General features: G+C 49.2%; 6 protein-coding genes across 6 annotated transcripts; 1 reads left to right on the top strand and 5 right to left on the bottom strand.

Annotated features, from left to right (window-relative positions):
• Window positions 1-1,159: 1,159 nt before the first annotated feature.
• EsH8_IV_000240 (uncharacterized protein) lies at window positions 1,160-1,830 on the top strand (the record flags this gene model as incomplete). The annotated part of the gene is made up of 3 exons (XM_083265130.1): window positions 1,160-1,327; window positions 1,401-1,667; window positions 1,750-1,830. 3 exons carry the CDS (start codon window positions 1,160-1,162, stop codon window positions 1,828-1,830), a joined length of 516 nt encoding a protein of 171 aa, XP_083124025.1.
• A 2,992-nt stretch (window positions 1,831-4,822) lies between these two features.
• EsH8_IV_000239 (uncharacterized protein) lies at window positions 4,823-5,473 on the bottom strand (the record flags this gene model as incomplete). The annotated part of the gene is made up of 2 exons (XM_083265129.1): window positions 4,823-5,353; window positions 5,423-5,473. The coding sequence occupies 2 exons, from the start codon at window positions 5,471-5,473 to the stop codon at window positions 4,823-4,825; spliced, it is 582 nt and encodes a 193-aa protein (XP_083124024.1).
• A 417-nt stretch (window positions 5,474-5,890) lies between these two features.
• EsH8_IV_000238 (glutathione S-transferase) lies at window positions 5,891-6,739 on the bottom strand (the record flags this gene model as incomplete). Its single annotated transcript, XM_083265128.1, has 2 exons — window positions 5,891-6,085; window positions 6,140-6,739. The coding sequence occupies 2 exons, from the start codon at window positions 6,737-6,739 to the stop codon at window positions 5,891-5,893; spliced, it is 795 nt and encodes a 264-aa protein (XP_083124023.1).
• Window positions 6,740-8,905: 2,166 nt separating this feature from the next.
• On the bottom strand, window positions 8,906-10,161 carry EsH8_IV_000237 (zinc-dependent alcohol dehydrogenase family protein; the record flags this gene model as incomplete). Its single annotated transcript, XM_083265127.1, has 4 exons — window positions 8,906-9,080; window positions 9,158-9,512; window positions 9,582-9,672; window positions 9,730-10,161. The coding sequence occupies 4 exons, from the start codon at window positions 10,159-10,161 to the stop codon at window positions 8,906-8,908; spliced, it is 1,053 nt and encodes a 350-aa protein (XP_083124022.1).
• A 1,107-nt stretch (window positions 10,162-11,268) lies between these two features.
• Window positions 11,269-12,213, bottom strand: EsH8_IV_000236 (NmrA-like family protein; the record flags this gene model as incomplete). Its single annotated transcript, XM_083265126.1, has 1 exon — window positions 11,269-12,213. One exon carries the CDS (start codon window positions 12,211-12,213, stop codon window positions 11,269-11,271), a length of 945 nt encoding a protein of 314 aa, XP_083124021.1.
• A 1,368-nt stretch (window positions 12,214-13,581) lies between these two features.
• EsH8_IV_000235 (ankyrin repeat domain-containing protein) lies at window positions 13,582-16,397 on the bottom strand (the record flags this gene model as incomplete). Its single annotated transcript, XM_083265125.1, has 4 exons — window positions 13,582-15,659; window positions 15,729-15,942; window positions 15,998-16,312; window positions 16,383-16,397. The coding sequence occupies 4 exons, from the start codon at window positions 16,395-16,397 to the stop codon at window positions 13,582-13,584; spliced, it is 2,622 nt and encodes an 873-aa protein (XP_083124020.1).
• Window positions 16,398-18,750: the final 2,353 nt, after the last annotated feature.

Genomic DNA, 18,750 nt, shown 5'->3' with positions numbered 1-18,750 from the left:
TTACAGCATTTCAACTGCATTTTGGCCATTACTGAATGGAGAACCACGGAAGGATAGAAACGCGATTGATTGCTTCTTATTATTTAAATCTTTCAGTAGCTAGATATATAGACAGAACTGATCTCAGTCAAGCCAAGTTCCATTAGCCTCCAGAATGCATATCCTTGGCACGTTGTTAATTCTCTCGAGCTGTATCTGACAAGGAACTCAACACATAAAAGCCAAATATCACAGATGTAGACTGTTTAGAAATACTTCAAATAGTCGGTATCTGGTCAGAAAAATCCGATAGCTGTCAATTAACAATGCGATTCCCTGATACTCACCATCACAGCAGCTGGATTTGGAAATGTAGAGGCCGTGCAGATCGAAAAGCTACAGGAGTCCAGCACGTTCTAATCGATACCGAGTATGAAGTGTAGGAATCAAAAATTATGAAGAGGGTTTTTTCTTTCTTTTCTTTTTCTGAAAATTTGAGTTTATAAAAAGCAGGAAGATGCCATGCCAAAGCGAAGGCTCGTCAGCAGGAAGGACCCTGGCGATGGCAGGGTGGGGCAGGACGACAAAGGTCATCAGTGGCATGAAGGCGACGATTCGGTATTACAGCTGAGCACGCCACAAGAAATTTATGGAAAGATTTGTTTGCTACTGTTCAGGTAAGATTGACCTGATGATGGGTAGGCATATGAAAAGTATGGTGCACGTGATGGATTAGACCTGAGCTACATCAACTAAAGGTCCTAAAGCTGCCTGCTGAAGATGAAACCTCCTCAGATGCCTGCGCGACATGTGATTGAGCTGAATTCAAAGGCCATGTTTTTCATATTGGATACAGAACTTGCGTGTTGAAAGTGAAAGTGAAACTGAGGCGGGTGGCTGATCCCGGAAACTGCGGGCGGTGTGGTCGTTTGCACGGGAGCCGCCAACGCTCGCATATTTTGACGACTTTTCTCGGTCTGCCGCACAACTTTTCAGGTCACCCACATATCATTCCAGATAAAACCTCATTGCATTTGCTCAGGGTTTGTAAGGGTTACTCAACTCCTCACAAGCACTTTCCACGGCGTCACCTACCACTGCTATCATCTCGGCCTTCCTTCCATCAACGCGGCACGCCCAAACACACCCACCCACCCACATCTCTGCGCCGTCTTCCAACATGCCCAAAAAGGGTAAAAAGCCTGGCAAGAACCAGAGAACACGCCTAAAGGCCAGGAAGCAGCGCCTGGAGATGGCCGAGACGCTGGGAGACCAGAACAAGCCGACGCAGCGGGTTCACGTGGACGAGAAGGGCAGGCGGCTTACGGTTGTACTGGGCGGGGAGCTGGTGAGTCTGCCTTACTGAATAATACGCATTTTATTCGTGGATAGAGTATGACGCTAACATGAAATTCGAGCAGGAGATGGACAAGCTGTGGACACAGATGAAGATGGCTCAGGCTTTGCAGAGCGCCTCGGACGAAATCCACAAGCATCTCGATACACTACGCGTTGCTGTTTCTGAAGCAAAGGGCAGAAATGATGAAGCCAAGGGCCATTTCGAGCAGCTGGCGGTCAATGCTGAGCAACTGGTCAACCGTATGGAGGATGTAATCCTTGAGAACAACAGTCAGGACTTTGGTGACAGGATGGATATGGCTAGTAAGGCCGAGGGTGGAAACAACTGGGTAAGAGAAGAAAAGGCACCCGCCCCGCAACAGAAATGCTGACGATAGGGAGATCCGGTGCAATGTGCCCGTGGATATCAAGCTGGACTCTCTGGAGGTCGTCACCGGATTCGAGGAGCAGATTGCTGAGATTCAAGCTAGCATGGAAAGGCTCATGCTGTAATCGGGTCCTCGCGGTTTGGAATAAGATACGCGTGTATTGCTGAATCATCGGCGCGGTATTGATTTTGGGCAGGGCTTACAAGAAGACAATTTGCAAGTTCTTTCGGCTACCTATTCCCTGTTCACGCCTGCGTTTCATTTCTCACTCGAAATTCCAGCAGGGTAGAAGCAGAACAAAAGAGCAGACATGTAATCAACTACAGGCCGTTGGTTGGCCTGAGCCACAGAACACCAAATCTAGTTTGTGAACTTTACCCCTCCCCTAGTTCCCATCTCCTCCACCTCCGATGTGGTCTTCCTCCAGGCATCCACTATGATCTTCATCTTCGCAACTGTGACAATCACCTCGCTGCTCAAGTGTGCGCCGTGATCGTTGCCCCACTCGATGAAGACGCTCGCCAGCCCACCCGTGAGCTGATTCCAGTCGACCTCCAGCGCTTGACGCTGAGCAATCAGCTCTTGAATGACGAAGGAATGGAATTCATGTTCGGACTAGCCGCAGCAAGTGTTTGTCAGCATAGGCCACGGGTGGATAAGTCAACCTCAACGGGAAGTGTGACAATACCTCATCTCCCACCGCGTAATCGAGAGGTAGGTTCTTGAACTGGCGTGCAATCTTCATGAGTTCAATGCATCGCGGAACAGTACAGGCGTAAACTTCGGCAGGCATTGTCTGAGTCTTTCGTCAACACCACTCTTTGGGCAAACATGACTATGCTGGTGTGATGATATGGCTTGATCAGAATCCCTGCAACTCACATCGATATTATTTGGACTTTTCTCTATAGAAGTCAGGCTTGTTTTTGCTCGGTATACTGCTGAGTGGATGAATGATGAGGATGATTGCTGAAAGGGATGGGATCATGTGGCAATACCGAGGGTAATTATAGGCGTATGGGAAGCTGAAAGTATTTTTAGCACTGAAATCATACTCCCAGTCTATCTGCCTTCTGTTCAACGATCTAATCTTGGAGAGATCAACAAAGACGTTTTATTTCTGCTCTTCCCTGACCTAGCGCTTACCTTTTTGACGTATTGAAGCGTCATTGTCCCTCTCATTTCTCCTTGGCCATCCATCCCTTGTTCCACAACCAAGCCCAGGTCTGGAGATATTACCATCTATGCAAAGTGACACAAAATTGACCAACAGTCTGGTATTTCTACTGTGGTCCCAAGAAGATTTCAATTGGAGACCTTTTTTCTTTATTTTAATTTTATATGAACAATTTTCCGGGCTAAAAAGCATATAGAGAGCCATAATTCGGGGTCGGCACTCCTGATAGAAGCAAATGGATTCGGGCCTGCATGCAAGGAGTTTGGAGACAACATCTCCGCCTTTGTTGATGCTCGTTGTTCCGGATACTCTGAGTTCCATCACCCTTGCTTCACTTTTCAGTACACCTTGACCCAGTCCTAGATGGACGTCCTTCGTTTTCAGAAACCGTGGCATTTGGTATGTATTGCTTCTCTGGCATACATCATAATCCTAAGTATCTGCTATCGACGTCCCAAGATATCTTCAGCGACGATTCGTTCTCGATCATCAAGAGTACAAGTGTCGTTCTCCATTTCCATTTTTAGGCAATTCCCCCTCCCGCTCAATATGTAATTCTCTGGAGTGATCACTCGACAAAGAAAATGTAGGCTCTTGGCTAACCCCGCCTTGTATGCATCTCTGTTATTCCCGAAACCGCCCACCTAATTCTTCTAGAAATAGTCGTGAATTGTAACGGTGATCGCCAGGAACATCCCCACCGCGTTGAGAATGATGTAGCCGAAAATACAAACAGGCCAAAGATGGCTCAAAGCCCATAAGATATTCCCCACGAGGCCGGCAATGGTGAATTGGTTCTCTTGGACCTCGTATATGTATGGCTCCCCGCAGACGTTGATGAACAAGAAGGCAGCATGCAAAGGCGGCTCGTCGGGAGTGAACACAGGCTCCCAGTCCAATGACGGAACAATGGAGGGGTCATCCAACATGGGCTCGGGCGCAGGAGGCAAAGGCTCCCAAGGCCAACTGCTGCTGATTATTTCTTCAAAGTCCTCATCTGGTGGCGCGCGTCGTCCCTTTTGTATCTGCCACACAAGCGTCAGCTGCATCTCTGGAGTCAAACAAACGGGATGACTGAAGCCGGTTGCGAGTCTTTGGGGGCGAGAGGGAGTAAATAGCATACCCTTCTCCATTTGCGCCTTCTTCTGTGCCCGCTAAGGGTCCTTAGGCGGTGCTGGGATACCATGTTGGACTCGGGCTCAGCTTTGTGACCGCTTGAAGGTCCCGGTTCAGCTTTGTTCTGGCAAGAGAATGATAATTTGACAAAGGGTTGTCAAAATCAACAATGTTGAATTCTGTCTGTAGCATTGCCGAAGATTGTGAGTTGTGGAGGACGAAAAATTTCAGATGTTGTGGTCGGAAAAAAAGAACTGTGGCCGGTGTTGGTGAAGGAAGGTGCGCTCTTGCCGTCTACATCTGGGTGAAGCTTCCATGCGTACTAGTGAAGCTGTGCCCCAGCAACACTCTTACTTGGCTAGAACGATACAAAGATTACCCTTATGGATCAAATTCACTTTACCTCTGCGGTCACTGACCGAATGCCAGATCAGCTAAGGAGCCTTCAATCAATATTCTTTCACAACGGAGACACACATTCAAGTAACTCAAGAGTTCCTGCCCGTCAGAGTACCAACGCCTTGTGTAACTAGCATGTTTATTTTGTCATACTTGCAGTCGACTGACCTGGTCAGGCCTCCTAAACTATCACAAATTTCATGGTGAATCACACAAAACAAGAGAAAACAGGGGGAGTTTCACTTCTTCATTCATCAAAAACCACTTGAACATTCCCAGTAGCCCTTATACTGAATCAATCTCAGTCCTCAAAATCTCTGCGCTTTGATCCCCTTTCTTCCATAAAATTGTGTCATTCATCATGCAGAAGCTAGCAATACCGCCAAAGAAGCAGTGCCCAGGGTGCATGAGGCACAAAATGAGTCTACTTGGTGACAGAAGCGACATATTCCTGAAAGGCAGCATCGCCGTCTTCAAATGCCTGACCACACCGAAGCACGCTCATGTGAGCGGCAGCTTGAGCTCTCCGAATCTTTTCAACATCCTCTATAGTGATTTGGCGCTTGCCAGTTCCCTCAGCAGCCTTTTCCAAGGGGCGCTTCTTGCCCTTTTTGTTTCTTTTGGTACTCTCAGCAGCTTTGTCCTTGGGACCCTTGAGCTTTGCATCCTTGTTGTTGTAATATTTTGCCTGGCTATCATCTCGTTGAAGACCCGTCTTCTCCTTTTTGTCCTTCGAAGCATCGGCGGTCGCTTCTTTCTGAAGCTGGGAAACCATGGCAAGGACTTCAGCGTTCGCGATTTGCATTCGAAGGAGACTGACTGTCGTGACCAAGAATGGCTCCTTGAGAGTGATTGGAAGGGGTTCCGCTAGTTCGAGGATTGCTGTGGCGTCTTGACCAATCTTCCCGGCGAGGTCTTTAATCTCCTCTTGGATCCGTCGCAATGTGCCGATGGCCTGGGTGCCTGAGTCAGCACAACGTGCATTGGTGCAATTTAGGACCAAGAGATGATTGGAAATACTTACCATCCCGTTCAGTTCACCTTCAAGGGCTTCCAGATCGCCACCTTTATCCATGATTGTCGCGAGAATGATGACTGTTCTTGTGGTTTATTGCTTGATACTCGAACACAAAGCTTTGTGGGCGAAGAGCGTTGGTAGATAGTGTGAGTGAAGTTTGGGTTACAAATTCCAAGTGCTCGTTATGGAAGGAACGCAGAAGTAACCTGCTTGCAATGTGTAAGCATATGCTTATTCCATCGAATCTCAGAGAATCACTGAAACAAGAAGAAGCACCAATAAGGACGGGATACGCCTACGATTTAGGACTCTGACGAAATTGGAAAGCACACTTTTCATGATAATAGCTGTGTTCTATAGTGAAAACCGATGTCCAGCTTTGGATATCTAATTTATCGGGACCCTAAACACCATTAAGGACACAATACCATTGTTTACTAGCAGACGATTTTCCTGCTGTTACTTCCTTGGCCCTTATTCTTCATCCAACTCAGGGTAATAGCGGTAAATACCCTCGGAGTATTTCTGTCTACGCTCGCTGGCGAGATACTCCTTGATCTTGGGGCGTTCCTTGACGGCTTCGTAGAGCTCAAAGACGCCCTTGTAGTCGCCACTTCCCTCGATGCGCTTGAGAGCATTAGGGAAGGCGAACTTGAGGCCATCAAGGCACTGCACAAGTCAGTCCGGCATGTTACGGAAAGCTTGGGGGTCAATGGAACTCACTTGGAACAGGACCAAGTCGGCATACGTCAGAGAACCTCCATAAAGCCACGGCCCCTCACCGCTGGCCTTGCTCTGCAACACGCGCGCAAAATAGCCAAGGAACTTGGGCAGTCGGTTTTGAATGTAATCCTTCGCCTTGCGCTTGCTCTCCTCCTTTTGGTCCTCGTAATATAGACCTGTTGCAATAGGATGATGCGTATCGTGGGCCTCATTGCTCAGGCCATCCAGGGCTGTCAAGGCGAGGCCATTAACGCGGTAGATACTATCGTCATCCTCGGACACCTTGGACGCGAGGCCTAGACGGGGGCCCAGATACAGTAAGATGTTGGGCGTCTGATTGATGAGCAAATCGCCGTGCTTCAGGATAGGAGGCGCCAGTGGCGGAGGGTTGTGCTCATCGCCCAGGTTCTTGTCGTCGATCTGGGCCAGAACGGTCTTCACGCCATCCTTGATGTGAGCGGTATCGGTGTACTCGGCGCCGGCCTCCTCGAGGAGAAGACGAACGTGCTCACCACGGCCGGGAACTCCAGGCCAATAGATGAGCTCATAGGGGACGTCCTTGGAGGATTTCTGACGCTTTGCGCTAGGGGAGGTGGCCATTGCGTGATGTGTTGGTTTGTTAGCGTGCGGTAATGCTGGTGCGATGAGATACCAATTGATGTTTTGGAGAGGAGTCTGCTAAATTGGCGATGGCGGTGAGTATTTAAATGAGACAAAGTACAATATCTCAAGCTGAAAGGCAGCCGAGGATGAAGTCATAGGGCTTCCTCGGACAATTCTGCCTCCGGGGTTGACGGCGGGGTAGTGGGGCACTTGCAGTCGATAGCGTGGCAGAACGGCACGATGACAAACGGCTGAGCCGGCCGTCATCCGCAAATAACGGGTCCAAAGACCGACTATGTTTCTGTCATCTTTAAATTGATGGCTGGTAAGAAGGCTATCACTCTGACCAACCATTTCTTCTTGTTCGCCTTTCTCATGGACCATGGGATATTGCAACCGATGTCCTGCCCAGCCCCGGTGTATGCACGACTCATGCAGAGTTCGGTCGTACATGAAAACAATGCAGAGGTCTTTTTTCTAACTGGCCAAATCAGCCAAGAATCCTACCTCTGTGTATTGCGCTGGTTGGCCCCGTATCGGCTGCAACAGCGCAGAGACCACGGCAAGCTGCATCATAATGCTGAGTGGCCGGCCAAACTGCCCAAAGTCCCCAACAATCGTCAGCATCGTCAGATTCGAAGGCCCAGAGGTCGTATTCTGCCCCATGGCGTATCATCCCTTTGGCGAGGCGTGATGACAACTGGCATTGACGAACGCCACTCAGTTCCATCTGCAAAAGGCTTAATCATCACATTCGCCAGGAAGTCATCGGCAATCAATAACGTTGAACAACAGCACATTGGCATTTACACTCGACGAAGAGATGCGATCAATATCAAATTAAGTTTGTCGCTGACAAATTTTACGACAAAAAACTCAAGAAGATATGTTGACTGTACCAAATTTAGCATGAAGCGCATTATGGGTGTCAGTGAACATCGCTGAGGAACACATAGTTATCCTCAGATCTATTGCCCCTATTTCTTGTTTGTTGTAGCAATCGGCATACTCAACACTCGGCATGGGGTCGGTGACCTCTTCTTTCTAAATCGTTTCCAAGGATAGGTATCGCTCTTACCCGAATGGCGGATTGGTCAATTTCGGGCGCTGCATTCGGCAATGGAATGGTGTATGGAATTTCATATACCCGAACGACCCGCCTCCAGCGAAACCACAAGTCAGTGGCCTCATCGATGAGCCTTCGATTATGCTTACAGCCGACTGGATGGAAATCGGACGAGATTTCGAGGCCACTTTTTTATACCAGCGATCGTCACCAAACTACTTTCGAATCGAATGGCTGAAAATCTGGCTCTTTGGAGCATTTTGGAGGAGATATTGACTGGAATACTTGGATCAGATACCATATGAACTGGGCGGGCTATAACAACCGAAACCTCTCTGCCGCTATCAAATTGCTCTCTTGTCGTGATGTCTCGTCGAAACCTCTGAAACCAAAGCCATCGGGGTGTAATTTGAGACTATTCAGGCTTAGGAAGGACCCGCAGACTGTTTAGTCAAGTCATAGGGCAGGGCATAGGATATGCCATTGATGTTAGCTCTAGCGTCATACGGAGTACGATACAGGCCCCGAAAGCTTCCATAGACACTTAGAGTAAAACGATGAAGAATGCTGGAGCTTGAAGTTGTGGTAGCTACTGACACATGTACATATGAACACCATCGTTCCTATTGTGTTGATATGTGAGTTCTTGTGATTTATTCTACAGAGGCTTATAGTGCTAAATTCTATGGCCATATGAATGGCCGCCACGAAACATGACTCAACCAACAGGATGTCTAAAGAAGGTGACAGCCATGGTAAACTCAACAGTGCAACTGTAAATATCACCAACTCTAAACGTTAGGGTATTAACCTAAATAATGTGAATAAAGGGGCAAAATCGGCCAGACTCAGCAGAAGACAGACAAACACTTGCATATATATCCGTACATCAATACACTAGCGACAATTGTGCCCATATGTTCGTTCGAGAACTCAATTTATAATCCACATGCAGAATACGCAGAATCTTCTATATAGACATGATTCACTTGGGAGTTATAAGTAAGACATAGGTAGGTAAGATATTGGAGATAAATGCTAATTTCGGGATCAAGAAGACTCCCATATAGAGATCCATGACTCATGCCTAAAAGCCATCATAGTTTGATGACAATCTTGCCAACATGCTTCCCTGAATACAAATAATCGAAAGCTTCCTTGGAGTCCTGGAAGGAAAATACTCGGTCTATCATAGGTTCAAGACTCACATTCTTCTCCTCCAGAAAGGCATTCATACGCTGATAGTCCACCTTGGAGCCGACGGCGATACCCCTGTATCCAGGTGTTAGAAACATTAACAACATGAAGCTTCCAAAGACGCAGCAAGTCGTTTCGGAACCATAACTTACCTCAGCTTCGCAGCCTTGTGCATCAAGGCCATTATGGCAATTGGTTCCCAGTCGGGCTTCACCCCATCCAAAAAGCCAACAAGCGACACAGTGCCGCCCCGCCGACGCAAGAATCCAATATCCTCGACAATAGATGAAGGACCTGTGTTGTTGACGACGAAATCCACGCCCTTTCCTCCAGTAGCCTTGAGAACCTCTGCTTTCTGATCGGTTGCTGTTTTGTAGTTGATGCCGTAGACAGTTGGACTAAGCTTCTTGATTGCTTCAAGCTTTTCATCCGAGGATGAAGTAATGATCGGCTTGATGCCGCTGGCAATACAGAGGAGAAGTGAAAACAGGCTGACACCTCCAGTACCTGACTCCAATAGTTAGGGGTTATGGGCCAATACATCATCAACCGTTCAAAACTTGAAGTGTATCGTACCTTGCAGCAGAGCAGCAGCGTCTTTGCGCGCTGAAGTCGGAGTTTCCAAAGCGTTCCATGCAGTGACACCGGCACAAGTGAGTGTCGCCGCCTGTTCAACGTCAGCAGGTAAAAAAAACATGTGTATCATATTAATGATCCAGCGCACCTCTTCCCAAGTCAAGTATTTTGGCAGATGGACAAGGACTTTTTCGTCGAACACAGCATACTCTCGTAGGACGCCGGGAACGTCTCCTCCCAGAGCCCGCATCGGCCCATCCTCGCCTCCGGTAAAGTTGTCCACGTCGAAAATGGGGGCAACTCGGTCTCCGATAACAAAATCCTGCACAGCCGATCCAACAGCAATGACCTCGGCAGCGCAGTCTGAACATGGAATGCCACGAGGCTCAACCTCTACGGGATATCTCCCGTTCAACATTGCCACATCGCGGAAGTTCAGAGACACGGCGTGGATCTTGATAAGCACATCGCGAGAACCAAGATCGTTTAGCGCAGGCAACGGCTCCGATGATTGTTCGATGGATTGGGGAAGATCGCCATCGGTACGTCTGAAGACGACAGAAGTGGTCGGGGATGCCATTTTGGAAAAGTGGTCGATTCGAGAATGGAAAGAAATACCAAGCAGGAACGAATGATGAAGCCCAGTGTGTATTGCAGGAACACAGCTGAATGACTTTGATCTTTTATCTCGGCATCAGGCTGTTAATAGCGGCTGACAAATTGTACATATGCGGAACACATTGCTGAAGTCACCTAAGCTACCCACGGGTCTGACGTGTTGCCTTGACATCTCCCCGGCCGTCTTAAGGCCGTCGGCAGGATTGTGCAGAAATCCTCTGTGCGTCCTACCTTACCCACTGCCGCTAGGCCAGAGACAGCATCCGAGCCTCGCAACAAGCGTTTTGGTCCTGGTTGAGGAGTTGATAACGACACAAACAGACCTCCGCGTATGGATCCGATCGCAGATCTCTCTAAGCTGTTGGCATGTTTGACGGGCGGAGTTCTGGTGGGGTAGCATGATGGGTGCGCTTTTCGTCAGTTACATTATTAATAGGTAGTCCGCAACGAAATGGATGAACCCCACCTTTCTCAAAAACTACCAGAGCGTTGTAATTCTGATTGGAGCGAACTCCGACGTGACTGACTTTGATTGGCTGTTTCTCCGGCGCTCCGCGAGCGTCCACCGGGCAGTAGGCGGCGTTTCTGACTGAGGAGAGCCCGGACATGATTGACTTTGATTGGTTGTTCCTCCGGCACTCCGCGAGCCACGTCGAAGCCCACCGGGCAGTCGACGGCATTTTTGACATACGATGACACATAGTCCGCAATCAAATACTCATGTAATGTTGATGCTTACGAATAATCATATTTTTTCACGTTAGGCCAGATTTTGGGGGCAGTAGGACCAGCTACTGTATACGGTATACCTAGCCTGCGGACTGACAGTCCTCCACGCCACATGCCACTCGTGTGGTTAACCACAAGAACCTCCGGTCCTTGCCTTTGTGGCGTAAATCACATGCATGCACATATACAGGCATGGTCTAATCTGACTTGTTCGTGCTTCCACTAGAGTATATGTCCGATAGCACGTAATTAACTATTGCTGTAACTAATGTGCTAGGTTATGCCTAACAGATAGGCTTCTGACAGAAACACTGAACAGACCCCAGTACAAAGTGCTCTCTTATTCCTCGAGCAACGTCTTAAAAAACGCCGCCGGAGTAACCTGCGGTGCGGCTAACTGGAGGACTTCTTTGCTGGTCGTGGATGCTGTGCATTGTCCGTCCCATGCTGTCTTCGGAGCGTGCTTGATCGACATGATAATGCTCCTTGATTCCGAACTCTGGTCTGCCATGTATTCGAGGAAGGACAAGTCCTTAAACCGAACATCGTCAACCTTGGTGCCGATCTCTCGCTCAACCATTTCCACAATCTCGTGTCCAGTAATGTCCTCTGGGCCGTTCAAGACATACTTGGCATTGTTGTGCCGTGTGATGTCGTACTCAACCAAGAGGTGGGCGGCGAAGATTCCAACATCGTTAGAATCGATGATGCCGACAGGTGCATCCGGTGAAGCCATCAGCTTCAGGGGGCCCTGTTTTCCGCTCTTGCGGAATTCCTTGACCAGCTCCGCAGCAGGGCCAAGAACAAACGACGAGAAAACGTTGGGCTGCAGGGAAGTCCATCGTAGGTTATGGAATTCAGGCGAGCCGAGCAACGACTCAATTGCCCAATGCGATCTCGGATAATAAGCAGCGGAGTCTGGGCGCACATTGGCAGCAGTCGTGGAGATTCGTACGACGTACTCGACGCCGCCGTGAAGAGCAGCCAGGTGGAAGCTCGACTCCTCGGCGAACTGGTTAGGCTGGTTGTGTGGCGCAATGAAAGCCCTTACGACATTTCGTTCGCGGAGCCAGTCAGCGGTGATATCGACCCAGTTGTACTCTTCGACATCGACATTGGGCAAAGCGGCAAGCTGCTGTGCTGCAGTGCCAGCCGAGGACCGTGTAAGGGCAAGAATCTTGTGGCCCGAGAAGGGTGAATCAGCCTGCAACAGCTTTGACAGGGTTGCAGTGACGCCTCGTCCAGTATTGCCTGTGGCGCCGACAACGAGAATGGTTGGAGTCATGATGAGATTGGTGTGAGCGAAAGTTGATAATCTTAGAAACGTTGTGTGATGATACCATGCTAGGTCGAAGAGGAGGATGTTTTTTATACATTTATAGTCACTGATATTGTGAGCGTTAAGCTTACTAATAACTCGAAGGATGTACCAGTATGGGGTGTAAGTTCGATGGTGTAACAATCAAAAACTGGTACCGCTTATCATTACTAGCCCAAGTCACACCTTCTAACCGTATTTAGAACTTACCTCGCCGAGGTATCATGACGTCTCGGGCTTTAACCCAGATCCACTGAGGGTGTGCAAGTACCACTTCAAAGTGTACAATTTCAACGTGTAGCGGTAAATGGAGCCGTTGATTCTTCATATTCAGCTTCAACATGGCTATGATCGTGTTCGCATCATCTCGTCTTCTGTTTGAGCACTGGCAATTCTGATGTCGGTTAAGATCGGGTCTTACAGAGTCAAACCAAACAGAGGAAAATATGCATCACATGACGAACATGGAGTGAGATATAACAACGAAAGGCGATCATGAGTGAGGATAAAGCTCAGGTCAAAGGTCTGGGGAGTCGGGAATCCCAAGTAAATTCAGAGCTCCACAAAGAACAATGGACAGACCAAGCTTAACTTAGCCTACATAATGACGGAGGCCCACCAACATCCGAGAAAGCTTACGTGAGTGAGTTTGAGAATGAATAGTAATCCTGCTGAGTTTTGCTTAATAATCTTGTGAGCAACCGTGTGGCCAAACTAGGACCCATATGCTAACCTATTTCAGTAGGTTGGTGCGTCTTTCTGTAATAAGACTATGCTGCAACAGATGATACTTTGAAAAGTTTCCGTTCAGACTGAAAATACCTCGTCAACATGGGCATTTTCCATCTTACGGGACAGTAGATCTTACCCGCAGGTCGTGGGAGCGGCTCCCATTCCTACTCCATCGAAGATCAGATCGTAGTTGAAGAAGAAGACGAGAATACACGACCCCGTCCAAAAGCCTACGCGTACTCTTCGAGGCGGTGTCCTCCCAGAGATTTTTTTCTAAGGCATCATGCGGAGAGGAACTTATCTGTCAACTTTCTTTTTATAATCATTTCTCATGATAGCGATTGTTGATTTCTAAGAGATCAAACCTATTTGGCATGTTTTGCAAACTGAAAGGTTCATGCACTGGTCTATTAATTAAATATATAGTTAGTTTACAAACATTGAACAAAAATGGCATGCGTTAAGTGGGCAAGACTCTGGAGTTTTGCCGCTTGCCCAAATGAAGACGTCAAGGTCTAACGACCGCAACCCTGGCAATCTTCATGAAGAATCTCGCTCTTTTCTTTTGCTCTTCGCAAACGTCTTAAACATGATATCTGCAGTTCAATCAGGACTCAGAAACGACGGCATCTTCAGCATTTTGAAGCTTCCAAACCACAACTTCCGGTTCCTGCCCCAGTGCCCTTCCATCCAATCCCTAGCATCGTATTCGCCTTTGAACAGCCATCCTTCGCTGGGGTAGAGCTTGATGAACCAGATGCTGCCCGTCTGGTCGACAAAGCCGTGTAAGCTGAATTCGTCTTCGTCCCCTCCCTCGTAAAAGAATGCGGAGGGCGGCAAGCCTTGCGGAGGGAGTTTTGAAATGCCAATGCTCCAATGCTGCTGTTGCATTAGCCTCCATTCTACGTATCGGTAATGTCCGGTCCAGAATCGCGATATGAACTTCCTGACTTTCGCGGCAGTCTCGCTTAGAGCCTCGCTCGGATGCGTTTCGTTCAGGGATGGGAGGCGATTATTGGTGAGGCCAACAAAGCTTTCCATGTGCTTCTTGATGAAATCCGTCGCATTCTGACCGTGGGCAATTGCCAGCTCGAAGGGTGTCGACCCGGAAATATCCTCAATCAAGACGCTGGCCCCGTGCTCGGTCAGAAGGTTGGCTACGGAAAAATGCTTCCTCATGATCGCATGATGAAGAGCTGTGCGTCCGTTCACGTCAGTCAAGTCAATCTCCACGCCATATACAAGCAGAGCCTCGACAATGTCAAGATGGCCCAAAGCCGACGCGGCCATGAGTGCTTCGCCAAGGTGGTAAGTTGCGAGACGAGTTGAACCCCCCAAGATGCTTCTAACACCCTGTAGGTCGCCATCAAATGCCTTCATAGTGAAAGAATCGTCTTCCAAAGCCTCGGACGCGGGCCTTGGGCCCTGATTGCCGTCTGCTGTGGATACATGGAAGCAGCCTCTGCGGACCAAAAGCCGCCTAACATCGGGGCCAGAGCTTTCGTCCATGTCCACAGCATCAAATACGGACATATCTTGAGTCTCCCAGATACCCTGCATAGACGCACCCATATCCAGCATCCATGCTACAGACTTGAGGTTAGCCTGTGATACTGCAGGCAGCAGAGCAGTCACGCCATGTCTGGTCTTGTGGTTGATGTCTGCGCCGTGGGCCAGGAGCAACTTGGCTACTTCGAAATGCTGCTCGTCAATAGCGGCGTGCAGCGGGTTACAGAGGTGGTGCTCGGGACTAGGATTGCCGTTGACCCTCGCGCCACCTTCGATGAGAGCTTTCACAACCTCGATATCTCCGATTTTCGAGGCAATCACCAATGGCGGCCACCATTTCCCGTTGTCTTCATTGGCGTCGGTGCCGTTCGCAATAAACTTGCGAACCATGGTCGCTGATTTCATGGCGCGGTCGAGGGCAGTCGTCCGGTCGGGGAAGAGGATGTTCCCCGACGCGCCGTGTCTGAGCATCGCTTCAAGGATGCTGTCTGCCCACTTGTGAATGGGCGGCATGAAGCTCTCTCTGTTATTTTTCCCAGCAAGCCGATCGAGCAGCTTGAAAAGACCCAGTAGTTCCGTCGACCTCTGAACTGCGGCTATAACCTCTTCTCTCAGCTCGCTGAGGCATATCAAGGTGGCCGCCGTCCAGGAGTAGTCAGTTGCTTCGTCGATCTCGTATCCCTCGTCGAGAATCCATCGGATAATACCCATGCATTGGGGTCGGATCCTACGGTATAGCTCGGATGGGTCCAGGTCTTCGATATTTTCTCCTTCAACCACAACCTTATTATCGACTCCAACAACATTAGGGTTCGATATAGATGATTCGAAGATTCTACTGGTCGACATGGAGACAGCGGCCATGGCAGCCCACGTGAATTGTATTTCGTCCGAGTTGAGGAAATGAGGGACTGCGTCGTATTCAGTCTTTGTCTGGGGAGTCTCGACATTCAGAATCGAAGGAATGAGGGCCCCTGACTGTCTACGGTTCCACGAGTTGTAGGCTTCGACATTGTCGCTAATGGTCTGATACACTTCGCTCAGGCCGATAGTGTATCCTTCTTTCTGAACAGCCCCCAACAGGTTTCGGATCTTCTCTTCGTGCTTCTCAAAACGAAGCAAGGGCTCGCAGAAGTCGACGTCTGGACTGTCGCTGGTATTCTCAACTGGAACTTTTGCATGCAGCGTTAGTGGTTCCACCCTATTGACAATGCCTGGCTGCCTGTTCGGATTAAACGTACCGAGCTGCTTTTGGCCGAAATATCGGATAGCTTGCACGATGTACCTCAAAACGGAGCCATAGAGTTGAATGACACCGGCGGACAGCTCTTCAACACAGTCAGAGTTTCTGTGGAGGACTTCGGCTTCAAGCTTCGTGTACCTAACAATGATGCCCAATATGGCCTCAATGTTGTCGAGCGTTGTGCCAAACATCTGGTTGTCAATGAAAGAGACCTGTGAAGTATGTTAGTGGCAGATGCACAATGGGCCAAGACCGGAGTCAACCTACTTCGAGAAGAGTCTTGAGGCCCGCCCAGAGCAAGTGGGTGTAGGCAGAAGGTAGCTGCACTTGGTCTGCTTCCTTGAAATTTTCAAGTGAGTCGTGTATCCTACGCAGTGCGTCCTGCAAGCCCTTCCACCCCGTCGAACGATGTACGTATTCTATCCATTTCTTCTTCTCGCAAGCCAGTTGCTTTTCTTCAATAGCCCGTAGAAGGTCTGAGTATTGAGATTGCCCAATGCCATGGCCCAAGCTGAGTTGCTTCTTGTCGTCGTCGGCCAAAGACGCAAAGGCCTTGTCCCACAGGTTAGGGAGCCGGGTTTCCTGTAAACTGGTGTCAGCATGGGATCTCTGGTAGCTTATTTGGGCCGAACGTGGCTGAAGAATTACTTACGTTCGAATGCTGCATGCTGAAAGTATGCTTGCTTCGAACGAATCCGATTGGGTGATAGACCAGTTGAACAGAGGATTTTGATGTCTCTTTTGTAGTGTGCTGCACCAGGCAGCAGCAGGGTTTACTACGGCGCAGTCGCTGCGTTGGACCAACCGTCGCAAAAAACGTTGTGCTGCCTGCTTAGTGGGGCCATCATTAGCAAAGATCTGTTGGTCGCGTTACAAATCGATACGGGGCATGTAAGGTTAACTGGACAGTAGTATTTGTTGACGTTGCACATATGTTCTTCGTCGGCACGTCTGGTCGTCAGCTACTCACCATGTTTGCGTTGCAAATAGCGCCTCTCCAGCGACTATGTGGCGCTGCCGTACCTGCTGGCCAATGGGGATGTAACTATTCGAATGTGCCAGCGAGGGCCCTCCGCTGGTTAGGGAAAGCCGACCTAGGCCTTTCGATATGTGGCTACCAGAATTGGTAGACGGCTTGAAATTGCGAATAGGATACGCCATGTTTCGGTATTAACATGGCTGGGTAGAAAGTGGCCGGAAGACTGGAAGTCTGCATCGTCAGGAGAGCCTTTGGAAAAACTTCACGAAGCAGCTGCGGGTCCTGTACGGCGCAGCCAGAACTTCGGGTCATAAAGCCCAAAATTGTCTGTCGATGGCCCGGGATTGCTCACCACTTGGCGTTGTCGAACCCATTGCGAAAGCTGTCTCTGTTTCCTCTAGAAGACGCCAGTATTCAGGACGACAATCATGTCTGGAATGAATCCACGCCGTACCAATTGCAGAAAATAGGATCCCGTCCGATCCCATATATGATATGGGCAAGGGTACAGGCGACAGCGAGGTTTCCAAGGAGGAACTCTACGGTCAGTTCAGCTTCCTGTCGAGGGATCCGAGGTGCCAGGAGCATTAGGGATGTCAGAATTACTCGAAGACATCGCGACATTACTCAAAATGATGGGTTTGGTAGTGATGGTAGGTATAGAACGTGGGGAAAAATAAACTATCTTCATGACTGCGGAGTAAAATTGGGTACCATCTTAGCAAAAATGTCGTGGGGTTGGCTGGCAGTCGTTAATTAGTGCTCAGCAAAAAGTCTGAAAACACCGCTCAATTGCCACTTGAGTGGTGTTTTCGCATTGCGAAGGTGGGCACTGTAGCCATGTCAACCCTTCGAAGCCAAAACCCGGCCACAGCATCACTCATTCCGTCACGCATAGGGAAAATGGAAGAAAGAGAAGTTAAAAAAAAAGAAGGAAGGAAAACAGAGGGACCCGGCTTAAAAAGAGCGTTCCCGCACATCTGTTACCCTAGAGTGAGGTGCATCCTCGTCATCGGAACACCACGTGGTGCATCCATGTGTGCGCACATGGGCCAATGTACATTGGCAAGGCAAGCACCTACGCATTTGTTTGATGCATGTCACAGACCGGTAGTAGATAAGAGTCTCCCGCTTTTTATGGCGGTAGTGGTCAGATTGTCTGCTGTGGTGGCTGCACAGGGGCTTGGGCGGGGAAACATACATGGATACCTTGGCTGGTATGTTGTGATAGCTTCGCCTGTGTTGGGTTCGGGCAGTCTAATGGTCACATATTAACTATATAACCCTAATGAGACGGCCCGCGGTCAATCGTAGGCTTCCTGCAGTGACCTGCCAAGCTAAACCAGCCACCTGGTCTGGCCCTGGACTGGATGAACTTGAACTATCGACGAGTTTTGCCGACGTCGCATGATCTGAGAACGGAGAGTGGTGCCAGGGAGACCGGGGATAGACTGTGACTCGGGACTCACATGTCCTACCAGCCACCCAAACACAGAACGGTGCCTAGTTTTGGTGGACTCTGTAGGTGGCTACCCCTCCCGTTGAGCCAATGATTAGATCAATCTTATCTGATTAGATGAAAATTTCGACGGTATCCGTACCCTACAGTCCACTGTAAAAAAAAACACTAGTGTAGGCTAGCCTGCAGCAGCGCCTTAGTGTGCGCCGTGTCACCAACCGCACGCCCGGAATGTGGGGCAATAGGATCCACGCCATAAACTCACACACCTGTTCAGGGTTCTAATAACTCCGACAAGGAACCAGATCCTGATCCTTCGCACCAGTCCAACCAAGCCAATAGCGGAGAGAAGGCAGAGGGAGAAAAAAAAGCTCAACGAAGAAACGAGCCAAGGGTCGTGTGGGCTCGGCATTATCTCAAAGCAGAATTTAGCTGTAAAAGGTGAAAATGGCCCGTGAGGAACCCGAAATCGGTCCACGAGGGGCCCCATCCCCGAGGCTTCCCGACGTTCTTAGAGGCTACGAACGTGTGACCGACGGCTCGTCGACTATATGCCATGTCTAGTGTCCTTGGCAAGCTGGG

The sequence above is a fragment of the Colletotrichum jinshuiense genome, chromosome 4, assembly GCF_051148585.1.
Source record: "Colletotrichum jinshuiense chromosome 4, complete sequence".
Lineage (NCBI taxonomy): Eukaryota > Fungi > Ascomycota > Sordariomycetes > Glomerellales > Glomerellaceae > Colletotrichum > Colletotrichum jinshuiense.
This window is presented reverse-complemented; position numbering and strand designations above follow the sequence as displayed.